This window comes from Equus przewalskii, chromosome 17, assembly GCF_037783145.1.
Source record: "Equus przewalskii isolate Varuska chromosome 17, EquPr2, whole genome shotgun sequence".
NCBI lineage: Eukaryota > Metazoa > Chordata > Mammalia > Perissodactyla > Equidae > Equus > Equus przewalskii.
In genome coordinates, this window is record NC_091847.1 from 80,343,038 (window position 1) to 80,364,142 (window position 21,105).

The 21,105-nt window shown below is 47.2% G+C and overlaps 1 protein-coding gene across 1 annotated transcript in view; it reads right to left on the reverse strand.

Annotated features, from left to right (window-relative positions):
• KLF7 (KLF transcription factor 7) overlaps positions 1 to 21,105 on the reverse strand; it is an 81,815-nt gene that overhangs the window by 6,459 nt on the left and 54,251 nt on the right. The window contains exon 3 of the mRNA XM_070581789.1: positions 2,645 to 2,768. Within this exon, the coding sequence (XP_070437890.1) occupies positions 2,645 to 2,768 (124 nt within the window). The remainder of the gene's footprint in view (positions 1 to 2,644; positions 2,769 to 21,105) is intronic.

Here is a 21,105-nt window from a genome sequence, read left to right on the forward strand (position 1 = left end):
GATAGGAAGGAACACGGCTCTTCTGCAAGAGGGGACGACAGCGCAAGCACAATGGTCTATGGTAACTGGCGGTCCGCCTGGCACTGGGGAGACCGCAGGGTGTGGCGGGAGCGGGGAAATGAGCGATCACACGGCCATCGCGAACAGCCGGTGACCACCATCAGCTCCAGAAAGTTATGCCCTGTGGGAACACAAGCCCACTGTTGCCAGATCTTCAGATTTTTGCAGACAAAACCAGAAATACAGTGATTTTTGTGGCATAGAGCAATTTTAAATGTTAGCAAAACAAAAACTCATCTATATTTTTAATCTACCCTAGAGGCAAAATCCAAGTGTAAGTTAGACTCGTACACGCTTTACAGAAAGGAAATCCCAATCCTAGTTCGGCCTCCAAATCGGGCAGTGTGATAGCTTGAATTATAAGAGGCACGAGGCAGGTTCCTTATGCTCATCCCCACCGTGGTACCGACAGGACTCGGTGGCCAGCTCCCTGGCCACTCCACGCTTCCCTTTCGTCTGCTGTGGGACCATGCCCGTGGCCCCTGCGCCACCTCCCAGACCGGCTCCATTCTTAGCACAGTCTCCGCAATCGAAATGCAAGGTGCTTCCTGTCATAACACGCGAGTGAGAATCTGGCCCCTGGGCTCTGACAGTGCAGCAAAAGCACTGACCACTGGCCGATGCCACAGGACTCCAGGCTGCTCGCAACCTCCCCAAACACCATGTCACAGAATTTGTGCCGTCTGCTCGGCAAACTTCTAGCTCCAGAAACCATAGCATATTTTGACAAAGAAAATAAAGCAAAAGACTAACCAAATTACCCATCTCTGGCATCTCCTTCACTGAAATATCCAGTCGGTTTGAAATACTTCTCCACATAAACCACACAAATGGTGAGAGCTAATCCTAATATGTCAACTGCTGGACAGGTGTAAATTCCTCAAGAAGTGAGTTGATTTGAAGAAAGAAATACTAACTCTGGCAATTCCCTGTAAGAACTGTCTGTCCACTCCCAAGGACTATGGCAATCCATAACACCACCTCCAAGCAGTGTCCCCCCCTCCCTCCAGGGCGGCCGACTGCGTGCACCTGCTGACGGGCTTTGAGGACTCACAAAGCATTCGTCTTCAGCCCAGCTGATGGACCACTCCTCCTCAAGGACTGTGGACAGAGTCACATCTACACAGCCTCCTCACTAGAAGCCAGGGCTACAGAGGAAGGAAGCGGGGAAACCTGAGAAGGGCATTGGGGGAGACGTCAAGCACGGAGACCCGTCACTGGAGTATCATCAGTAGTCAACAGCTGCTGACTCAGGGGGACTTCTAGGCAACGGGGTGGAAATTAAAAAACAGGTTGTGCTCCCTCAGAAGAGAGCTCCCAGGGAACAGCTTCCTGGCCCTGGGGCGGGAGGTTATCTCTGGGCTCCAGGAGGCTCTGGGCTTTATTTAGTCCTCAAAGAATGAAGATAAGAGGAAAATAGCCTCTTCAGGAAGAAGGGGAAAAAAGGAGGAAAAACACGAATGCATCTTAAAGGAGCACCAAGCCAACTGGCCACCGGGGCCCTGGCCTCTGCTGCCTGCCCTGCAAACACACGCGCTGCGGAGGAAGGCCGGGCGAGGCGCCGGCACAGGGCGGGCGCAGGATGCGAAGGCCATCACACTTCCTCCCGGAGCCAGGCCTCCGCGGACATCCTGCACAGCCTCCCGCCGTCCCTCCAGCTGCTGGCCAAGCCGGCCCGAGGCTTTCAGGGCTTTTATCGTATTAGAAGCATTTTTCTCATCATAACCGAGACCTTTAGTATTACATTAAAAAGATGGTTAATTTTCTTAAGCTTCCTTTTAAACACAGAAATAGGATTAGAAGGATAACACGCTCAGATGCAAGCTCATTATTTGATTATGTCTAAACCTAATCCCGCCTTCACCTTGGCCTGCAGAGTCTCCATTTTGGGGTTTATTGGCTGATAATGCCAGGGCTGTCAGATACTATTACTCGTGTACTATCTGTTGCTACGTGCTCTTTCTTCCACCATCAAATGCTGAAGGTCTGAAATGGAATTAGAGGATGAATTCTCAAAGCCTCACCATCTTTTAGACCTTTGTACCTATTTTCAAAGGAGAAAGATGGCCCAGGCCCCTAAAGAAGGGGAACTCTCTTCAGTAAATTCATTTCTAATAGGGCTTCAGAGGAAAGCCTTACGACCAACCTTCCTTCCGTTCAGCAGGCTTTCTGCTCTTTCATGTTATTAAGGACGAGGGAAATGGCATTGATGTTAATAAAGAGATCGGAAGAAGCAGCTACAGGCGACCACTCTCCATCCTATACTTTTCATGTTATGCTAAAATTACCTGTCACATCATCTCTTTGAGGGTAGAAACTATGTCTTATTCATACCAGTGACTAACACGGCTCCAGGTCCAAAGCTGGGGTTCATTATACACCCATGTAACTGAATCAAAAACTCACAACATCTCTGGATTACACGCAAGAAGGCACCCTTATCGGTTTTCTCAGCGGAGAAGTAAAAGGCATTCCCAGGCCTGAGTCCCTGAGAGAGGGGCTTGGGACAAATCCCAGGGCACCAGACAGCCCGCCCTCCCACGCCCCATCAGCGGCCCTGCCCCACAGCTCCCGGCCCCTTTACCTGTCGCAGTGGTTGCATTTAAAGGGCTTTGCACCTGTGTGTTTCCTGTAGTGCCTCGTGAGCTCATCGCTTCGTGCAAAACGCCACTCGCACCCTTCCCACGAGCACTTGTAAGGCTTCTCACCTGCAGGGAGAGAGGAACGACCGTGGTCAGCACAGGGGCAAGACGGCCACACACTTGATCGGGTTCTGCTACCTGTTGGTCGGTCTTGGGAAAGGGCCGTATAAATCATTCTGGAAAGGCTACATTTCCTAATGCGGTACATCACATTTTCTTTAGTCTCCTGGTGTTTTCTTTTTTTCAACCTTCAAAAGTGGTTTCCCAAGATCCTCAAATCTGAAGCTGTCATTTCAGTTCCCAGAGTCAGAGCATTTCCTTCGACAGGTAAGGGATCAATTTTTACTTATTTTCTATTCCCTGGAGCACTTTGACACCCACAGTCCAAGCAGAAAGGAAATGTGCTATTTTCATCTGAGCCGCAAATGCTTCTACTTCTATTTTTCTCTAGAACCTCCAGTAATTTACCATTTCAGCCTTTTCCGTCTTCTCCCACCCCACCCCTCCTACCACAAACTGCAGCCATGCAGCTGACTGACAAGGCGAACAGCTCAGGTCTCCCAGAACCACTGCTCCTTCCAGAAAGTGAGTGGATGGACGGTCAGGACTAAGGGCTTCAACTGGAGAGTAAAGCAAAAATCACTTGGCGATTCCTGGCATTTAGGTAAAAGACACTCACAAAAGTCCTATTTAAGAAGCCCACAACCTAATGATTCCTGAGTGTTCATATTAGAGAGAGAGACACATTACAAAATATTTTTAAAGCCAGTTTGTAGAGCAAGGTTTTAGCCACAGTGAAGCTGCTTCTAAGCATGAAATTCGAGCTCTTGTGCTCAAGTGACCTTTTCGCACAGTAAACACAGATGGAGGGACATGTACGAGAAAGTACATGACTTTTCCTTAGGCCTTTTTTTTTTTAAACTCATCAACGTCTGTCACCAAACACGACAAATACTTCCCCCTCCAATTGCACGGTGCGCTGGTTTTAATTAAGAAGAAAAATAATCTTTAAAACACCATGAAATGATGAGCTACTGAGCCCTGCACGGAGAGGCAGGTTAGCACAGTGGTCAGGAGCTCTGAAGACAGCTTCCAGGGCTCAGCTCTCAGTTCCGTCTAACGCTCTGTCTAACCTCCCAGGCCTCTGTTTTCCTAGAGAAAACAACAGTATGCACCTCAAAGGGTGTGGAGAGGATAAATTAATACACTTATACATTGCATATTAATTAGAGCAGTGTCTGAAACAATCAAGATTCACACAACTGCTAACTTATAAACTGCAAACCCTGAATTTAGGATCCACAGTGCCACAGCTGTCCCACTACCTCTCCATTTTAATAGCACCAACTTCACTAGGCAGCAGAGAAGGCCCGGTCCAGGTCCTGTCCTTGATCCACTTTCTTCTTTCCACCTTTTTCCTTCCCTTTAAACTTGACTACAAAGCATTCACAACTCTTTATTTGTATCACCTAGAATCGAACCAAACACGACCAAAAATTTTATTTCATTAAATCGGTGCCCTAGTGAGCCACTGCTCTTTAAGACCCGTAAAGGGGAATGAGAAACACAGGCATTTCTTTTAAAGAGAACCAAGAGACATGAAGGAGGGCTGGAAGCACAGGGGCAAACCCATCCAGTTCTGGAAAGCAGAAGAAAAAAAGGGATCACTGAGCAGTGTTAAAAGTTCACCTTCTGGATCCTTAAAGTCAAATTTTAGAAAATTGCACCTGCTGAAGAGCAGGGAGCAGCGTGGAGGTGTCAAATCACCTTTGGAGTCAGCACACCTGGGATCCTTTTGAGTTCATGACCGACTCTCGGCCTCAGTGTCCTCATCTGTCAAATGGGGTGAGCTTCCCATGCTCACTGTGAGGTTTAAACAAGTGGTCACGCATAAGACACGTGGCTTGACCCAAAGCACAAGGAAAATATTCAAGTCGTCTGAATTCCCGTCCTCGGCGCCAGCCCCGCTCTCGGAGGCTGCCGAGGAGATGGGTCTAACCGGCTGTCAATAAAGACCTTCTGGGCTCAGGCTCCAGGCAGCTGAGTCTGACTCACACTGGGCAACCTAAATATTGGGAAACAGAGTCTTTTTAAGTTTAAACGTTTTCTCAGTACCTTGATGGAGAGGGATCGGAAAAACGGAGCGCTCTTTAGATCTGCTCTGGATGACTGGGACGCTGAAGAGGAAACAAAGAGACCCCAGGTGGAGAGAGAGGTGCCCGCTCAGAGGGGTGCGTCGGCGTCATTTACCTAACGTTATTGATGACACACAAGGCTCTGTTACTTCAAGGAAATCGCAAACAACAAAAAGAGAGAGTCAGGCACCAAAGACTTAGAAATTCATAATGCCCTCTGCCTTAAAGGCCCTCAAATGCAGGTAAAACTGGAACCTAAGGGACCAAACAAGCCCCAGACGCAGCAGGCGCTCTGAACACCCCATGGCATTCTACAGCAACCAGCAGAGACATCCAGTCCTGGAATCAATCCCACAGTCGAACTGGCCCGCCCGCCACAGGCCACCACATTCTGAAGGACACAGGAAGGATGGGGAGAAATGGAGAGCCAAGTGGAGGTCTTGGGGTATTTTTTTTATTTCGAGCTGTTTGCTTTTCCCTTTGCTGAATGTTTTTAGCCAGTTTTGTTCTATTTTGACAAATAACATCAAAGATTTAGTTATTTCCCAGAAAATAATGTAGACTCTTAGTTAATTCTGGAGCAGTCCTATCCAGCGGCTACTTCAGTGTCCCCTTTGTCATGGTATAGACAGAGACCCAGACAGCTTGACTTGGCTCTGAATTGTACTTGCATTGTTTCCTGCTTCATCCAGGTGCTATGCAGAACAAGCCCTGAGCGTTTAGCAAGTTATATCATAGTGATGCATCAAGCTATTTTCCAGTGTCTGATTAATTTACCTACAAGTTGCCATTTCTGCAAATATTTACTGATAAGAAACTTAACCAAGAAAGAACTCAGCCAAATGAAGGAGCAGTGCCTGAAATAAGAGAGTTCAGAAGTCGGAGAGGTAGAAAAAATGTAAAGAATTGGGAATAAGACTTCCTATTTAGGGCTCAAGAATAGCAGGGTGAGGCTGGCCTCATTTCTACATACTACGCCTGCTTCCATAGACACTGTCTACTCACAAGGCAGGTCAGCGAACTTCTCTGTCACAACTTGGCCAGGACGACATCTCCCCGGGCACCGGCACCCACTGCTTGATCTTGGGGGAGGGACCACCTATGTCCACAACCCATCAGTTTCCACCCCAACAGCCTGGCTGAGGATTTCTGCTCATTTTATAAAGGCTTGCTTTCTTTATAAAAGAAGGAAGACAGAAAGGAGAGAGGGAGGGAAAGAAGGAGGAAGGAAGGAGAAAAAGAAGGCAGCTGAGCTGTAGCCACAGCAGATTTCATGCAAAATGAGCTCCCTGCCTCACCTCCGTCACCCTCCCCTCCCTCCTCGCTCCACTCCAGATACTACTTCTGGGTATAAAACAGAAGTGGTCACAGAGCACTGGATGTAGGCACCGGAGCAATGCCCACCATTCAGCTCACTGCGCCTGGAGAGCGGACAGATGTTCACGAGAGGTCCACGTGGGCAGGTGGGTGGGAGGGAGGCTGCACCCACTGGGACCCCCGTCCAGGAGCACGCGAGCGAGGGCAGCACGCGGCAGAGCAGAGGGACAACGGGGCGTGACTCGCACGCAGTTCAGTGCTGGAAAGCCGCTCTTCAGAACCCCCTGGATTTTAGGGGGAAGGCAAGAACTACTTTTCCTCTCTGGAAATTTACCCAGGAAACCTGCTCCCTGGGGGAGCTCACGCCACCTCAGAGCGGCAGGTGGTCTAATCAGGTGTGAACAGATGTATAGCCACACAAGGGCTTAAGGAGAGTGAAGGATGCTTGGGAAACAGGACTGACATTTAGCAAGGTTGAATCCTGGCAAGAATTCACAGTCTCCCACAAAATGGCCTCAGAAATGGAATGTGGTCTGAACCAGTGTGGCTGTTTTTTTAGTTTCTTACAGAGTAACTCTCCCAACATCGTGACCATCAAGTTTGCTTGATCAAAAACCATGGCATAAATACTTTTTGAGTATGCACCTCCAATATATGTATTTGTGAATTATATAAATGTACTAATGTTCTATTATATTAGGATATTACAAAACATGCATTCAATACAGAAATTTAAAAGAATGAGAAACAATTAAATATAAATAGAAGTTACATGTTTTTCTTCCTACACTCAAAATGCCTGTGCTGCACAGCCCTGCTGTGGAGACCACCGCCCCGCAGGACGAGGGAGGCAGCATGGCTCCGAGCTCCCGTCTCCGTGCTTCCATTCCAGCCCCACGGTGGATGCTCCCTACAGCAGTCCTAGTGATCCTTTGAAAATGTAAATCGGAGCATGTGTGTCCCTTACAGGGGACCTTAATCTTTATATTTCCATGTAATTGGTTTCTTTGACATGGCCTGGATTTCATTTTATGCATTTAAAAGCATTATTCTGCAAAGGTTCCACAGGCTTCACCAGACTGCCAAAGAAGTTCATGACCCAAAAAAAGTTGGGAAGAAATTAAGGTTTAAGTGCTCGAGTGGCTTCCCGTCACTCAGAATGAAAGCCACAGGCCTACACGTCCTCTAGTACAGAGTCTAAGGACCCGGCCCCTGGCCACCTTTCTATGCTCACCCCTACCTCGCCCCACCCCATCATCACGCCCCACCTCCATGCTTCCACCTCAGGGCCTTTGCACCTGCTACCCTCACTGCCTGGAACACTCTAGCTCCCTCACTTCATTCAGGCCACTGCTCACACATCTCCCCCTCAGAGAGACCCACCCTCACCATCCTCTCTGAAACGGCAGATTCTCCATACCACTTAGTCACTTTGACCTTAGACTGTGTATGGTGTGCAGGTACCACCGTCTCTGCCACCTCTAGAGCACAAGCTTCATGCAGGCATCCACTGGTCACTGTGATCCCAGCAGCACTACCGCAGGGCCCGGCTTGATCCTGTGGAACGCCCGATGTGGAAGGTGCTGGATGGACAGAGCACCCCAACCTGCCACCAACACCCATGGATGCACAGTGGGGCTGGTCACACCTGTGGCCTCAGTCCCTCTCTCTGCGCTGAACTGGCATGAGGTAGAAAACGCTTACTGGCTCGTTTAAAGCTGGCCACTCCTCAGTGACAGGGCGGAAAATGTGGAACTCTACAGCGGACTAGGCGATCCTCCACCATCGAAGGTCACTTCCACTTCTTCCTCATCTGCCCAGCTGACAAGAGGAGTATCCGACAATCCTCCTGTGACCTTCATCTCAGGCCGGGCACCACATCTCCGAGCGACGTCCCCTCTGGGACACCGAGTGCGTCACTTGGTGGAACTCACAGTGAAGACTCCTGCTGAGCGTGTGTTTGGGAGAGCGTAAGTGATGAGTCAGACGCATCGCACTATAAATTTGCCTTTAACATATAGATTGTAGCATGAAATGTGAACGTGTGCCCGAATCCTGCATTCCAGGTTTAAAACGCCCCGGAAAATAATACTAACGCAGATTTTCTGCATTCACCTCCTGATCTGCAAAATTTCAAGTTCCGAATCCAATTCCCAAGGAGACGAGGACTTTGACATGCCCAGATTTGTGCTAAAAGTAATTTTATCTATTTTTCTTAAAATTTTTTTTTAAAAATGTGGCTACTAGATCTCTGTGATCTTGGCATGTCAAAGTCCTGGTGGTCTCTTCAGGAGGTGCATTAGGAACTGGACATTTCACAGACCAGGAAATGGAAAGAGAAAGATCCTTTGTAATGGGTTTATATTGCCACCAGTACTCCGAGAGGAAACCAGCGCAGTGGGCTGACTGCTCTCATGTCACATGCAGCAAGCAGCATGGACACTGCAAGTCCCCAGGGAACAGACACCCAGACAGAAAAGGTCACCAGGCTGTCCTCATGCTGGGAAAGGGTGAGCCGTGCACATCACTCCATCGCTTGGCAATCTCTTCTCAGGGTGCATGGGCTGCAACTGAAAAATACTCCAAGTTGTTAACTCTGCTTTGGAACACTGTCTCAGAGTTCCTCTTAGATTCCAGCTGAATCGTAAATGTTTTCTTTTTTCAAGGTTTTTAGATGAGGTGATGGACGGAAAACCAGGCCATGGCTTTATTTTCCAGAATCTCAAAAGCATTTATGACTATAACATGATATAAAACACGTACTCCTTTATTTATGTTCCATCTTGATTTCTTCATTCATCCGTTGCTTGCTCACTCAATGGCCTACTGGATACTAGGACCTGAGTTATTGCATTGACACAAAGCACCAGTCTTTCTGCAGAACATTCAAATGTTGACTCTATTTTTTTAATTTTTAAAACAACGAAAAAACAATTACTGGCCCAGGTCAGGTTAACTCCTCATAGCCTGGACCACCGCCACAAAGCTCTGTTACCAGCACGCCCTCCAGAGTCACAAACCCCAACGTGCGTGATCTCGGAATCACCTCGTCTCTGCCCAAGGGTGAGCAGGCCACCAAACACCCCGACCTCCGGTCTCATTCACCGACAGTCTCATTCAGCCTCTTCTGTGTGACAAATTGGATTCAACCCACACAAATCATTGGTTCCAAGAGGTGCTGAGTGATGACACCGCTGGAGGTGAAAGCTACAGGAAAGGGTGTCCGTGTGAAGGCGCCCCAGGCGGGGAAGCCCTGTGCACACCTACAAACAGCACGGGCCCCACAAGTCCCACACACGCGTGATCTTGGGCCTGCGGAGGGGGGGACCCCTAAGACCCACAGACCATTAGGGCGGGTGTCCCTTGATGCCTCTATGCAACCTGAATTACTGCTCTGGTGGAGAAAAAATGACTAGCCACCAAAAAGTGGTCTAGTCACCCCAAAACAGATTCTTCCAGTTCTGACTTTGTCACGTAATAGCAATGAGGCCTTGCAGAGTCAGTTAACTTCTTCTTCAGGGCTTATTGTCCTTAACTGTGTGGGGAAGGAATAAAACAAACCTGTGCTGCTTCCCCAACACCTACAAAGACTCAGTGGAATCTGGTACGTACAAGTGACTGGTCAATTACGAAGTCTCAGATGGATGAGAGCTGTTATTACGGTGATGGCGGGTTTGCAGACACGCAGGAGGCCAGACAAGGCTATGGGAGCAGAGGCCTCCATCACCTCTGTGCACAGGGCAAGGCACAGGGCTTCCCACGAGATGTAGAGGGGCCCAAGCTTCGCCCTGGACCCCCTCTCTCAGGCCCACCTTGCCTTGTGAAGCAAAACCAGGAAACAAACAGGATTAAACAAATCTTTGTGGCCATATTCCATTTCTAAGGACTGTCAACTTTTACCAAAACATTCCTTTGGAAGTGAAGTGTTAGATTTTTGGTGAACTTGTTTGAAACGTTGGAGGAAGACTGGGCTGGTCATGAAAAATGGCAACCATCCCAGATGTTGGAAAAACTACAGCTGTTGGCAATTAGAGTTGTGCAGTGTGCAACCTGTGACTCCAACACGTGTGGTTTAGACACCGCAGCATGCTCCCCATAAGCCAAGGGTATCAGAATATTCTCAAAGTCAAACTGATTTCCTATTTAACTAAAAATGGATACAGTATTCTAATATTTTTTCAGTGGGCTAAGGGAGGTATAACTAACCCCCTCTCCCCACCCAAAAAAGCCCAGAATCCCACAACTCTTAAGATAGGTATTATTGTAATTCTCAAAAGATTAGAACCTCCTGAAAAATTTAGACCTCAACCCTCATACCTGAAGCCATACATTCTCAAGCTGTGAAATAGGTAAGCATGACCATTCGGGGAAACTAAACGCTTTTAGTTAATTTTGGCTTTTTTCCATTTTTTCTCTTGTTTGGTTTTTATTCTTTTTTGTTTTTGTTGTTGTTGTTCAAGATTAATTTTTAAAATTATTTTTATCAGCTTTTAAAAAATAAATCCAAAGAAAATTTAATGTCAATTTGGAAATTTAAGTATATTTTGGTGGTTACCAAAGTTACGATAAAGTTCAAAGCTGGATATAAATTAAATTTGAAGAAAAAAGTTGCTAAAACATTCTTTTTCCTGTCAAGACGACAACCACCCCACGTGAATTTACTGGAAACTAATTTATAGGACACATCTTTGATTTAGCAGGAAAGGTTTTCTCTGTAAGCCAAGTTCCCACAACTCAATTTGATGTAATTAGGTGGGCATTTGATTACTAAAAATTAAAAATTTTAAATTCACGGCCAATGTTTGGTTTCTGCATCCAGATGGGAAGACAGCCATAGTGCAGAGGACACAGGCACGAGCAGTCTATTACCATCACAACAACCAAATTATTAATCTTTGAACCGCTTTTTAAAATTTAATTTTAAGAATAAAGAGGAAGAAATGTTACTTTAGTTCCACACAACATGTTCCAAGCTCAGTTAGCATCAAAACGAACAGCAGGCCACTCTGAAAGGATGGTCTCCAATGGAGGAGCAACCAACACAGAACAGGGGCCCTTCCCCCAGAGACCGACCGGCAGCCGAGGCCGGCAACTTCAGGTGACCAGAGCAAGAGATTCGCTCTTCTCGCATGGAGGGTGATAGTAAGAAAAAGGGTAATTGTGGAGCACACAGCTCTGAGGGCGGGTAGACCTACCTGACAGCTCCTGGGGAGCTGAGGGCAGTGTGAGAGGACTGGGTACCCGGCATCATGGGGAAGGGAGGGGCTTGGAGGTCCAGTGCAGAGGGCAGGGGGAGGGAAGGCCAAACCTCCGGAGATCTGGACCCATGGTAGTTTCCCCATGGCACATATCACATTAGTTGATGATGCTTGACATACTGTCCTAGGTACTCTGAATTTTTCTTTTCACTAACTAAAAATTGGCAAATATAAGCCTGAATCATTTACTATTAGGATGCAAAATTAATTTTTGCTACATATGTGATATATATGAAAAGAGATGGACCAATGGTATAGAAAACCCCTAGGAGTGGAAAATCCAAAAACCACCTCAGAGCTGTTTTTGGAGGCTATTAGAAATGATTGGCTTCAGCATCCTGAATTTGTTCTGATTAAGCTAATGCTAATTGTTATTCCATGATTCTACAAATGCAAATGGTGGAAAAGAAGTGGTTCAAGTATATCAATATTTCATAAGGGAATTTGTCCCAAAATTAAACAGCAAAAAGGTAACTTTATCAATCCTCGAGAAGCCCAAATTGGACAATTAACATCAGATTATGTAGAAAGGGACCCTCCCCTGGGCCAGCTGCCATGCAAGTTGAATAGAGATGGATCCAACGCCCTAGCAAGTTTTGAAGACAAATATTAAATTGGTCAAGATTTAAAACCTCTATCTGTCTACATAACTCTCTTCCAAGATGATCAAATCCTTTTTTTCTGAGACTGAATTTCCCCATTAGCCAAAGCAACCTAAAGATGTACCTTACCCAAGTCTGAAGCCTAAGGACAGAATAACCCAAAAGGAAAATTTCAGTTTCTTATTTTGACAAATGCTAAACTAAGACGATGCTCTTCACATCCCACTGCCTACGCACTCAGGAAAAGACGTCCACAAGACCATCACACTTGTTTTCCTTCCCTAACGACCCACTCTCATCATATAGACCCCTTACTCAGCTTCTCCTGCTTCCTGGACGTGCTCTACTCACGATGTGTCTGTCTCCCATGTGTCACCCCAGCCTGAAGCGTTTCTCCTGCTCAGGAAACTAGAGCCATGTCTGGGTTTTCCTGCAGAAACTTACCCTTTTGTGCCCTAATCTCTTGTACTGCTTCTCCCACCTACATTACATGGAAAGTGCACCTCAAACTGGGAAGTCTTATACCTCCACTTCACTCAGTACCAATTAAGTGTGCAGTGTGTCCAGCCCTGGGCTGGATGCTTTCTCACTTGCCCCTTGGCATCACCCACGGTATCGAGCACAGGCTCAGGCACCTTATATGTACCCAATATGCTGCTTGCTAATTAATAGATCAGTGATGAGTCAAAAATCAACAGCAGAAAAATCTTTGTTACCAGCGTGCCCTCCAGACTCACAAATGCCAGCATGCATGATTTCGGAATCACCTCGTCTCTGCCCACCAGTGAGCAGGCGGCCAAACACTCAGACCTCTGGTCTCATTCACTGACGGTGAAAATGTAGCTTCTTCTGTGTGACAAGTTGGATTCAACCCACAGGAATCATTAGTTCCAAGAGGTGCCGAGCGATGACACTGCTGGAGATGAAAGCTACAGGAAAGGGTGTCCGCGTGAAGGGGCCCCGGGAGCCCCTATGCATGCCTACAAACAGCACAAGCCCCACGTGTCCCACACATGTGTGGGCATGGACTGCAGAGGAGGGGATCCCTAAGACCCGCAGACCCTTAGGGCGGGCATCTCAGAGGAGATAAACCTCGTTGAAACTCTAAGGATGCAGGGCCAAGGGCAGCGGGCATTTCAGGGAGAGGCAACAGAGACGAGACAGCAGTTTGTCATAGCTGAGGTGAGGGAGAGTATATGAGGAGGGGTTCAGGACTGGGCTGGAGAGGAGGTAAGAGCGACCCTGAGGGGCCTTTATGACAAGCTGTCCCCTCCGGAGACCGACTGCCTTGAGGTCAGAGCCCACGTCTCTGCTTATCTGTGCCCTCGGAGCCCAGCTGAATGCATGGTGCTCTGCCTCAGAAAGCATTTACCCAGGGAGCTGGTCCTAGGCCAGCCCTGGTAGGGCTGGGCGCTCTGCCCTCTCTGCTCCCATATAGCGTCCTTTAGGAGAGTCTTATCATCTTGCTCGAGGAATTGATTTACATGTTGTAGCCTCACAAAACCAAACAGTCCCTTCAAGGGCAGACGCCAGGTTTATTCGCCTGAGCACTTCCAAGACTCAGAACACTGGAGACAAGCCAAAGACCCTCGACTAAGCTGATGTGAGGAACTTGCACAGATATTACTAGTCCTTTCAGCACCCTAACCTAGATCCTCCTACATCCTCTTTCTGCTGCTCTGTAATAGGAATAATTAGGAAGAAAACCCAATGATTGAAGCCACCCATGGAATCTACATTAACACACACGACTTTCCCCTCCCCCCAAATCTGCAAACAATTTAACACAAACATATTGACACCCACATATGTAGAGGCACCCCCACACAATCTGTCAGCCTGTATCCCTCTAACCTCAAACAGCCTTAATTTTATCTGTGCTAACCCCACAGCTACAAAATACTTTCCCTTCATTCTTGTACTGAATTTTCATTCTGGGACAAAAAAAATGTCAATGCAACGTGACTTTACACTTTCGAGGGGGGAAAAAGTGCAAGAAATATGAAGATGTGGTTAACATGACCCTACAGGCTTGTGCTCTCACGTTATTAACTCGCCAGGCACTTCCTATTATTCCAATAACACACTATTCTCAAAAAATGCACAACGCAAATTAAGTCTCCTTTCAGAACTTCTGGTCTTCCATAGGAACCTGGTTTTCATGCAGTTATTTTGATTTTGCAACGTGAGTGTGCTAGAGTGTACCAGGATTTTTCCCTGACCATGCTGCCCATCTAGAATTCCAGAGCTCAAGTGTTTCACGTTAAAATGTCTGCATTACAGGCCAAAAAGAAACCCTTTGTAAGACTAAGAGCCAAGTGCAACTGCCCATGTCCTATATTCATTCTCCCCTTTTCTATAATAAGAGAATCCCCGATCTTATTTGGGCTCATTGCCACCCAGAATAAAGACGATTTCCCAGCTCTTTGCAGTTGCATGTTGACATATGACTAAGTTCTGGCTGATGGGATGGGAGTGGAAATGACAAGTGCAATTTCAAGCTGTACTTTGAAAGGTTGGGACATCCTCTCCCCCTCACGTTCAAAATAGCTGCATGAAAACCAGGTTCCTGGACAGCAGGCCTGGGGGTCACCATCTTGAACTGCATGGACATGAGCAAGTCCTTAAGGATACAGACCCAGGGATGGGGACCAACAGACGGAAGGAGTCTGGGCTTTTGACAACTTCCCAGAGCACAGCTGCCTGAGAGTCTGGATTTTTATGTGAAAGAGAAAAAACTTACATCTTCTTTTAGCCTCTGTTAGCTTGGGTCTCTGTCACAAAGAGATTCATTTATATTCTTATTAATTCAAAGGGTAACAGAACTGATGGATGAAAATAATACATCCCCAAATGGCCAAAACTTCCAGTATAAACATTATTTCACATCTCAATCTCACTTCTATTCAGAAAAGTTGCCAGAGCCTCTGTAAATGGATTCTTGTGCGCAAGTACAGTTTAGTAGAAAATACACCACACGCGACTCACAACTAGGAGACCCGGGTTCCAGTCCTAGCACTTCCTACCTACTGTGTGGGCTTAGGAAAGCACATAGTCTTTGAGTCTCACTTTCCTCCTCTGCAAAATGAGGCTGGCCCCTTCTTTGATGCTGGCCTCCCAGAACTACTGAGAAGTATGAAGAAAGACGACATCTGTGCAGGTGCTTTGCATACTGGAAGCACTAGATAGGCAAGGTGATTATGAAAATACTCCAAACAAAACTCCTTCTTTATGCAAGGAGGCTCATAGGCACACCCAGTGCCTGACGTTGTCTTCCCAGTGAACAGAGTGCTGTAATCCCCTGTGTGTCGCTAAGGTGGTTAGAGACCAGGGTTAGGGTGTCAGGAGCAGACCACCTCCTGGGTTGGACTTTCATTTAACGAAATACCCCAAGTCTCAGTGCCTCAACTGGCAATGTGTCATTGATCAGAAACCCAAAGGGTTTAGATGAGACAGCACAAACCCAACACCACACAGAGAAAAATAGCCCAAAGCTCGTGCACCATGAAAATATGGTGTCTGTCTCACCACGCCTCATCTGTCATCCACCGAAATACACTTGGCATTTTCTATTGGATATGTGGACGGAAGAATCAAATCCTGATGAGATGTCTGTATTTTCCTTCCTTACAAAGATACACACACAGTAGAAAACTAAGTGTGGGAGAAAGACGCAAAACGTGAAACACAAACTAGACAGTAAATGTATCTTTGCAGAGAAAACACCCTGAACGATCATCCTGAGCCAGGACTTGCAGCCCAATTCCACCCACCCTGAACCAATGACGGTGGTTTACAAATCCCAGGGAAACCGGCTATTGATTAGTATTTACTGAGCACTCGTGATGTGCTGGGCACTCCAGGAGGCCAAGGGTTTTATGTACTTTCTCTCTTCTCATCCTCTCAATAGCCCTTAACACACATGCTACCATCCTTCCCCATTTTACAGATGAGGAAACTGAGGGGCAGAGAAAGTAAGCCACTCACCAAATTTGCCAGCTTATAAGTGGTGTAGCCAAGATTTAAACCCAGGCAGTTTCACCTGCAGAGTCCACATGCTTAACCTCTAACTCATTCTCTTCTTTAAATGCCAACAAGTAAAACAGAATAAATGTTTACATTCCCTGCAGAAATATTTTATGATAAAACTAATATTTCAGCTGGAATGAATGTCAGAAATATTTAGAGGCACCCATATAATAGGCGTTGTAACTTTTAAAAGACAAGGAAGTGAAGGAATGTCATCTACTGAGACGAGAAGCCAGGAGTGTGAGCTACCTCTCACTGACCCTCTCGCAGGTGCCGGGGCCTCATCTTCAGCTCAGGTAGCAGCACTGCTCACTGAGGACCTCAGCGTGGGGTGGGCTGTCAACTTTCCTCAGAAGAGAATCATATTGCAGATCAACTGCACCAGCGTTTCTCCATTTTATTCCCTTCACTTTCCTAAAAATCATCTGTTTAGCCTGACACAGCCCAAGATAAACCAAAAATGGAAACCCCCAAGGCTGACAGCTAAGCAAGGGCTTCATCTTAACCCAACCTAGCTGCTTGGAGCCCCGCAGGGGAGAAGGCGAGATGAAGATGGCTCCGCGCTGGGCTCCTTCCTCAAGCTCCTCAGCAGGGCGCGTTTCCCCACCCTCTGCCACATCCTCTCCACACTCAGCCCAGAAGCTCAGTCAGGAGGATCCAGCGTGTGTGTCCTACAGGGAGAGACACAGTGGGGCTGGAGGATCAGGCAGGGTCAGACTCAGGGCCGTAGGGACCCGCTCAGTCCAGTCTGGTAGCCCAGCCACCCTGGCTCCTGAGCACTGGAAAGGTGGGCAGTCTGAATGGAGACGTGCTCTAAGTGGAAAATACACAACAAATTTCAAACACTTAGGATGGAATAAAAGAATGTAAAACAGCTCAGTAATAACTGTTTATATTGATTACATGTTGAGATGATAAGTTTGGATATATTCAGTTAAATAAAGTCTAGTGTTTAAAATTAATTAATTGGTACAACTAGTTACTTTTTAAATAAAGCTGCCAGAAAAAGTATATATAAATACACACGAGGCTCGCATTGTCTGTGTCCACTGGACAGTGCTCTTCCAGACCACATTTGAGAATCTGGACTTTACCCTGAGAACTACAGCAGCCACTGCCACTTTTTAAGCAGAGGTGTACCATGATCAGCTTTGAATTTTGCAAATATCACTCTGGCTACAACACAGAGAAAGGGCTGCAGAGGCAAATGAGCTGAGGTAGGCAGACCCTCTAGGAGGTTCTGCAACAGTCTGGAGAGACAAGCCAGTGGCTGGTACATGGATGGCATTGCTCCTAGCAGCAGAGACAGAGAGAAGTGGACAAATGCAACACACAGGCAGAAAGTAGTGCCAACAAGACAGGGAAATTGACTGCATAGGGTGAAAGGTAGGGTGTGCATCAGGGGTGCCTCCCTCATTTCTGCCATGAAGAGCAGATGGCCATTCAGCATCCACCTCTTGTAATTATGCATCCAGGTAGAACGTCTGTCAAGCTGCCCTGAGGCTGCAGTGGCCTGTCTGCGTGAAGTTTCCCCACACAGGGCATGAGCCACGGATGCCCTGGGCACTCTGGACTAGCGCATGTGGTTCCTGAGCGCTTTCCCCGTGAAGAGCTCCCGAACAAGAGACTCAACACTGACACTGTCCCGAGACAACAGACACGCAGGAAACGATGCTGGTAGCAGCTGCCATGACCAGGAAGTGGGCTGAAAGTGCAGCAAGTGGGTGGGCTGTGGTGGAAGCGAGGGTCTTGGCTCCCGTGCCCCTTCCTGGCTTCTTTCCCAGGAAATCCCAGCAGAATACTGCAGGGGAACGGGCTCTGGAGTCAGACCCCGGACTGAGAAGTGAGCTCGGTTCCTTACTAGCTGGTATCCCTGGGCTCCTCTAGGCTTCTGTTTTCTCCTAAGATGAGAAAATCACCACCTGCCTTGAGAGGATTGAGGGCAACGACATGGATACAGCAGCAGCACTGCCTGATTCGTGAAGGGAATGCCCAAAACCCTGGCCGGGACCTCGGCTTTCTCAGCTTTCTGCTTTCCTGTAGCCCCTCAGCTCTGCCCCCAGAAAGGGGCAGCAGGTGTGCACCAGCCTCCCAGCCGCCAGCTGTCCCACCCTCCAAGCGCAGCAGAGCTCAGGAAGGGCAGGCTGCTGGGCGTTGACACAGAACCGGGCTGCTGGGAAAGGAGGCAGGCTCCTCCTGGCGAGCCTCACTGGGACACTAAAGAGAGGCTCCGCTTCTATCGCAATAAGTGAACAAAGGATGCCTCTGACACAGCAGCCACTTTCTTTTTTTTCCGGTTGTTTTAGGAGACCATTTCTTCTCAGTTACGGCTCCTTCCAATTGGATCATCTTCAGAGGCCTCCCTATCAATTTGGGTAAATTAGCAAGCTTCTCCTCCGTATGGAGCTCTGGCCATAAATCACAAATATGAGTGTGTGTAAAATTATACAGCATGGGCCCAGTGTAACAATAAACACATTTATATTTTATCACAGCCATTTGCTCCACCTTGGAGCATCTCCATGCCCGGGCGCCCGGGCATCGCTAGTAGCCGCCCCTGCGTTGCGATCTTGCTTCGTGGGCACTTCCTCTGCCCCGGCTCAGACCCCACCTGCGCAACACCAGTGACTCCCCTCTGCACTGCGGCGAGCAAGGACTCCTACCCACTCTGGCCTGTGCGCAGCGTGGCAGAGATACAGACGAGCAGGTGACCTTTCAAATGGTGTCAGAACGGGCCCTTGACCCAGAGACCTCAAAACTTCCGTGGTTTCACTGTCTAAATCAGCCAGCTGAAAAGACCTATGTTTGCACAATGTGACTGTGTTTACACAAAGTCTTAACGCCTCAATAGAGCAAAAGCTGTTCAGTTAATTTTAATTATTGCTTTATTCTTCTCATAACGGATTAAAAAAAAAATGTTCGGAGTGAGCTCATGGTAACCGGCCGGCAAGCCCTGAGCCTCTGTCCTAGCTCATGTGACACCAGCAGTGGGAAGGACGCAGGAAGGGATTTCCTTAGCCAAAAGGATTGCTTCCAGTCCCTGCCTTTGCGTAATAAACATTCTTTGTGGAGAAAATGGACACCAAGGAAAACTGAAGATCTGACTGTGGGGGGTGAGGGGGAAAGACACACAGGTGAGTTAGGAAGCGTTCTAAACGTTCTCAGCAAACTGTAAGGAAGCAAAAGGCGAATATCAAGTGGGGACGGGCCCTGCCAATTGCGACGATTGTGAAGTCATCTCTTTGGTAGGGAGAACAAATCCAAGGGGAAAGTAAATTTGAAAATACAAAGATGCACGGGAACACAGGCTTGGACACAGAAAAACCTAGAGGCAAAGAATCCTCAAGAAGTGGAGCCCTCAGGGCTCACAGGCTGCTCCCTCTCCCCTTCAGGGATCTGTTTTGGGGTTAAAATTTTTTCTTTCTTCAGATCTCTGGAAGACAATGTGAGAGCCATCGCTCAGAGGCTCCTGTAGACCCTTCTGGGCGATGCTGGAAAGCACGTGCTTTTGTGGGTACAGAGGAGAGGCGGCTACACACGGCAGCAGAACCCCAGCCCGAGTTTGGGATCTTTGCCCATTAGGGGATTTATAATTCCTGTATCGATGAAGCATTTTTCTCCTTAAGACATTTAACATATCCATAAATATCCTCCAAAAAGTGGGGCAAAAAAAGAGATAAAACAGAGTTAACTTGTAACTCCACATTTATTATACAAATAAAAGTAAAAGCACAAATTATTTGTTCAAACTCCCCATGCAAAGCTCTGGTTTGCCTAGGACAGCAACGATCCACCTGCACACCAAGATCCATCCACCCACAGCTACCCCAACATCTTCTCTAAGGCACCTCCACTCAGACTTTCCAGCTTAGTAAGGAAAGAGGACAGCTCAGGGGCATTCTCGTAAGGGCTCACGGAGAAGTTTCTATTTACGATTTCTCTCCACAAACTTGTCAGTGAACTAGTACTGAGATAGCATTTAGAGAATCAATACCCTGCATTTGTTTGCATCTTCAAAAATAGTCCTAAAATATATTTAAAAAAACTAAGATCAAAGATTCCTAAATTTAATCAAAACAGAATATAGGAATATCCAAGCAATTGTTCAGTTTTCTTAGCTATTCTGAATTTGTTTTCATATTAGACACGTAAGATAATAACTCACGTTACTTACATGAAACATGATAAGCATGTAAAATGTGACAAGTAGGATGGCAAATATCAAGCCATTCATTTTGCTGAACCATAAACACAGCTAAATTCACTTATATTCTGTTTTAAGTTAGGCCCCCAAGGAAAGAACTGATTTCTAAAGGAAAAACAGAATGGGGTAGGCTCTACAGTTCAGCAGAGAAACCTCTGAAAAATCATTCTCTGAGCCTCAGTTTCCTCATCTATCAAATGGGAATAAAGAGAATATTTACCCACCAGGTGAGTGAGGTTAAAGGAAATGAGTCCTCGAGGGCACATGTAAGCTGTAAAGATCAATACAGGTGACCTTCTCTCTGCTTTCTCACTTGGATGAAGCAGTGAACTGGAGGCAGCCGTCCCTGGGCGTGGTACCCAGTCGCCTTCCCATTCCCAGGGCCGATCTGAGCAGGGAGGCCTCAGCCTACCCTTTCTGTAGCCCATCTGCTCAGGGAGCTGACTAAATAACCATCGCATCTTCAGGTCATCAAGATAAATATTACTAATTCCCTACTGGGCCTAAAACTAAGGTCTGATAACAACTGGGCTCCAAACCACGGCACTTACATGACCCCAGGAGGCCAGCTCACTGATCGCAATCCCTCTGAGTGGCAAGGGATAAGCTAATCTGTGTGAAAGACACAGATGTCACGTACTCCCTGCAGCCACATTCACATGTATGAGAAGAATAATGTCAGCAGTATTATCTCCAACAGCAAGGACAATGCCACGCAATTATGACAGCACACTGTTCATTGTATCTGGGATGACACGTCTGACAACGTTATTTCTCTGCATGTGAATGCAGCTGGGAGGGCCAGTGCGCCATGCACGTCCCCCGACAAATGCCAGCATGAGGCGTGTGTCCAGTCAA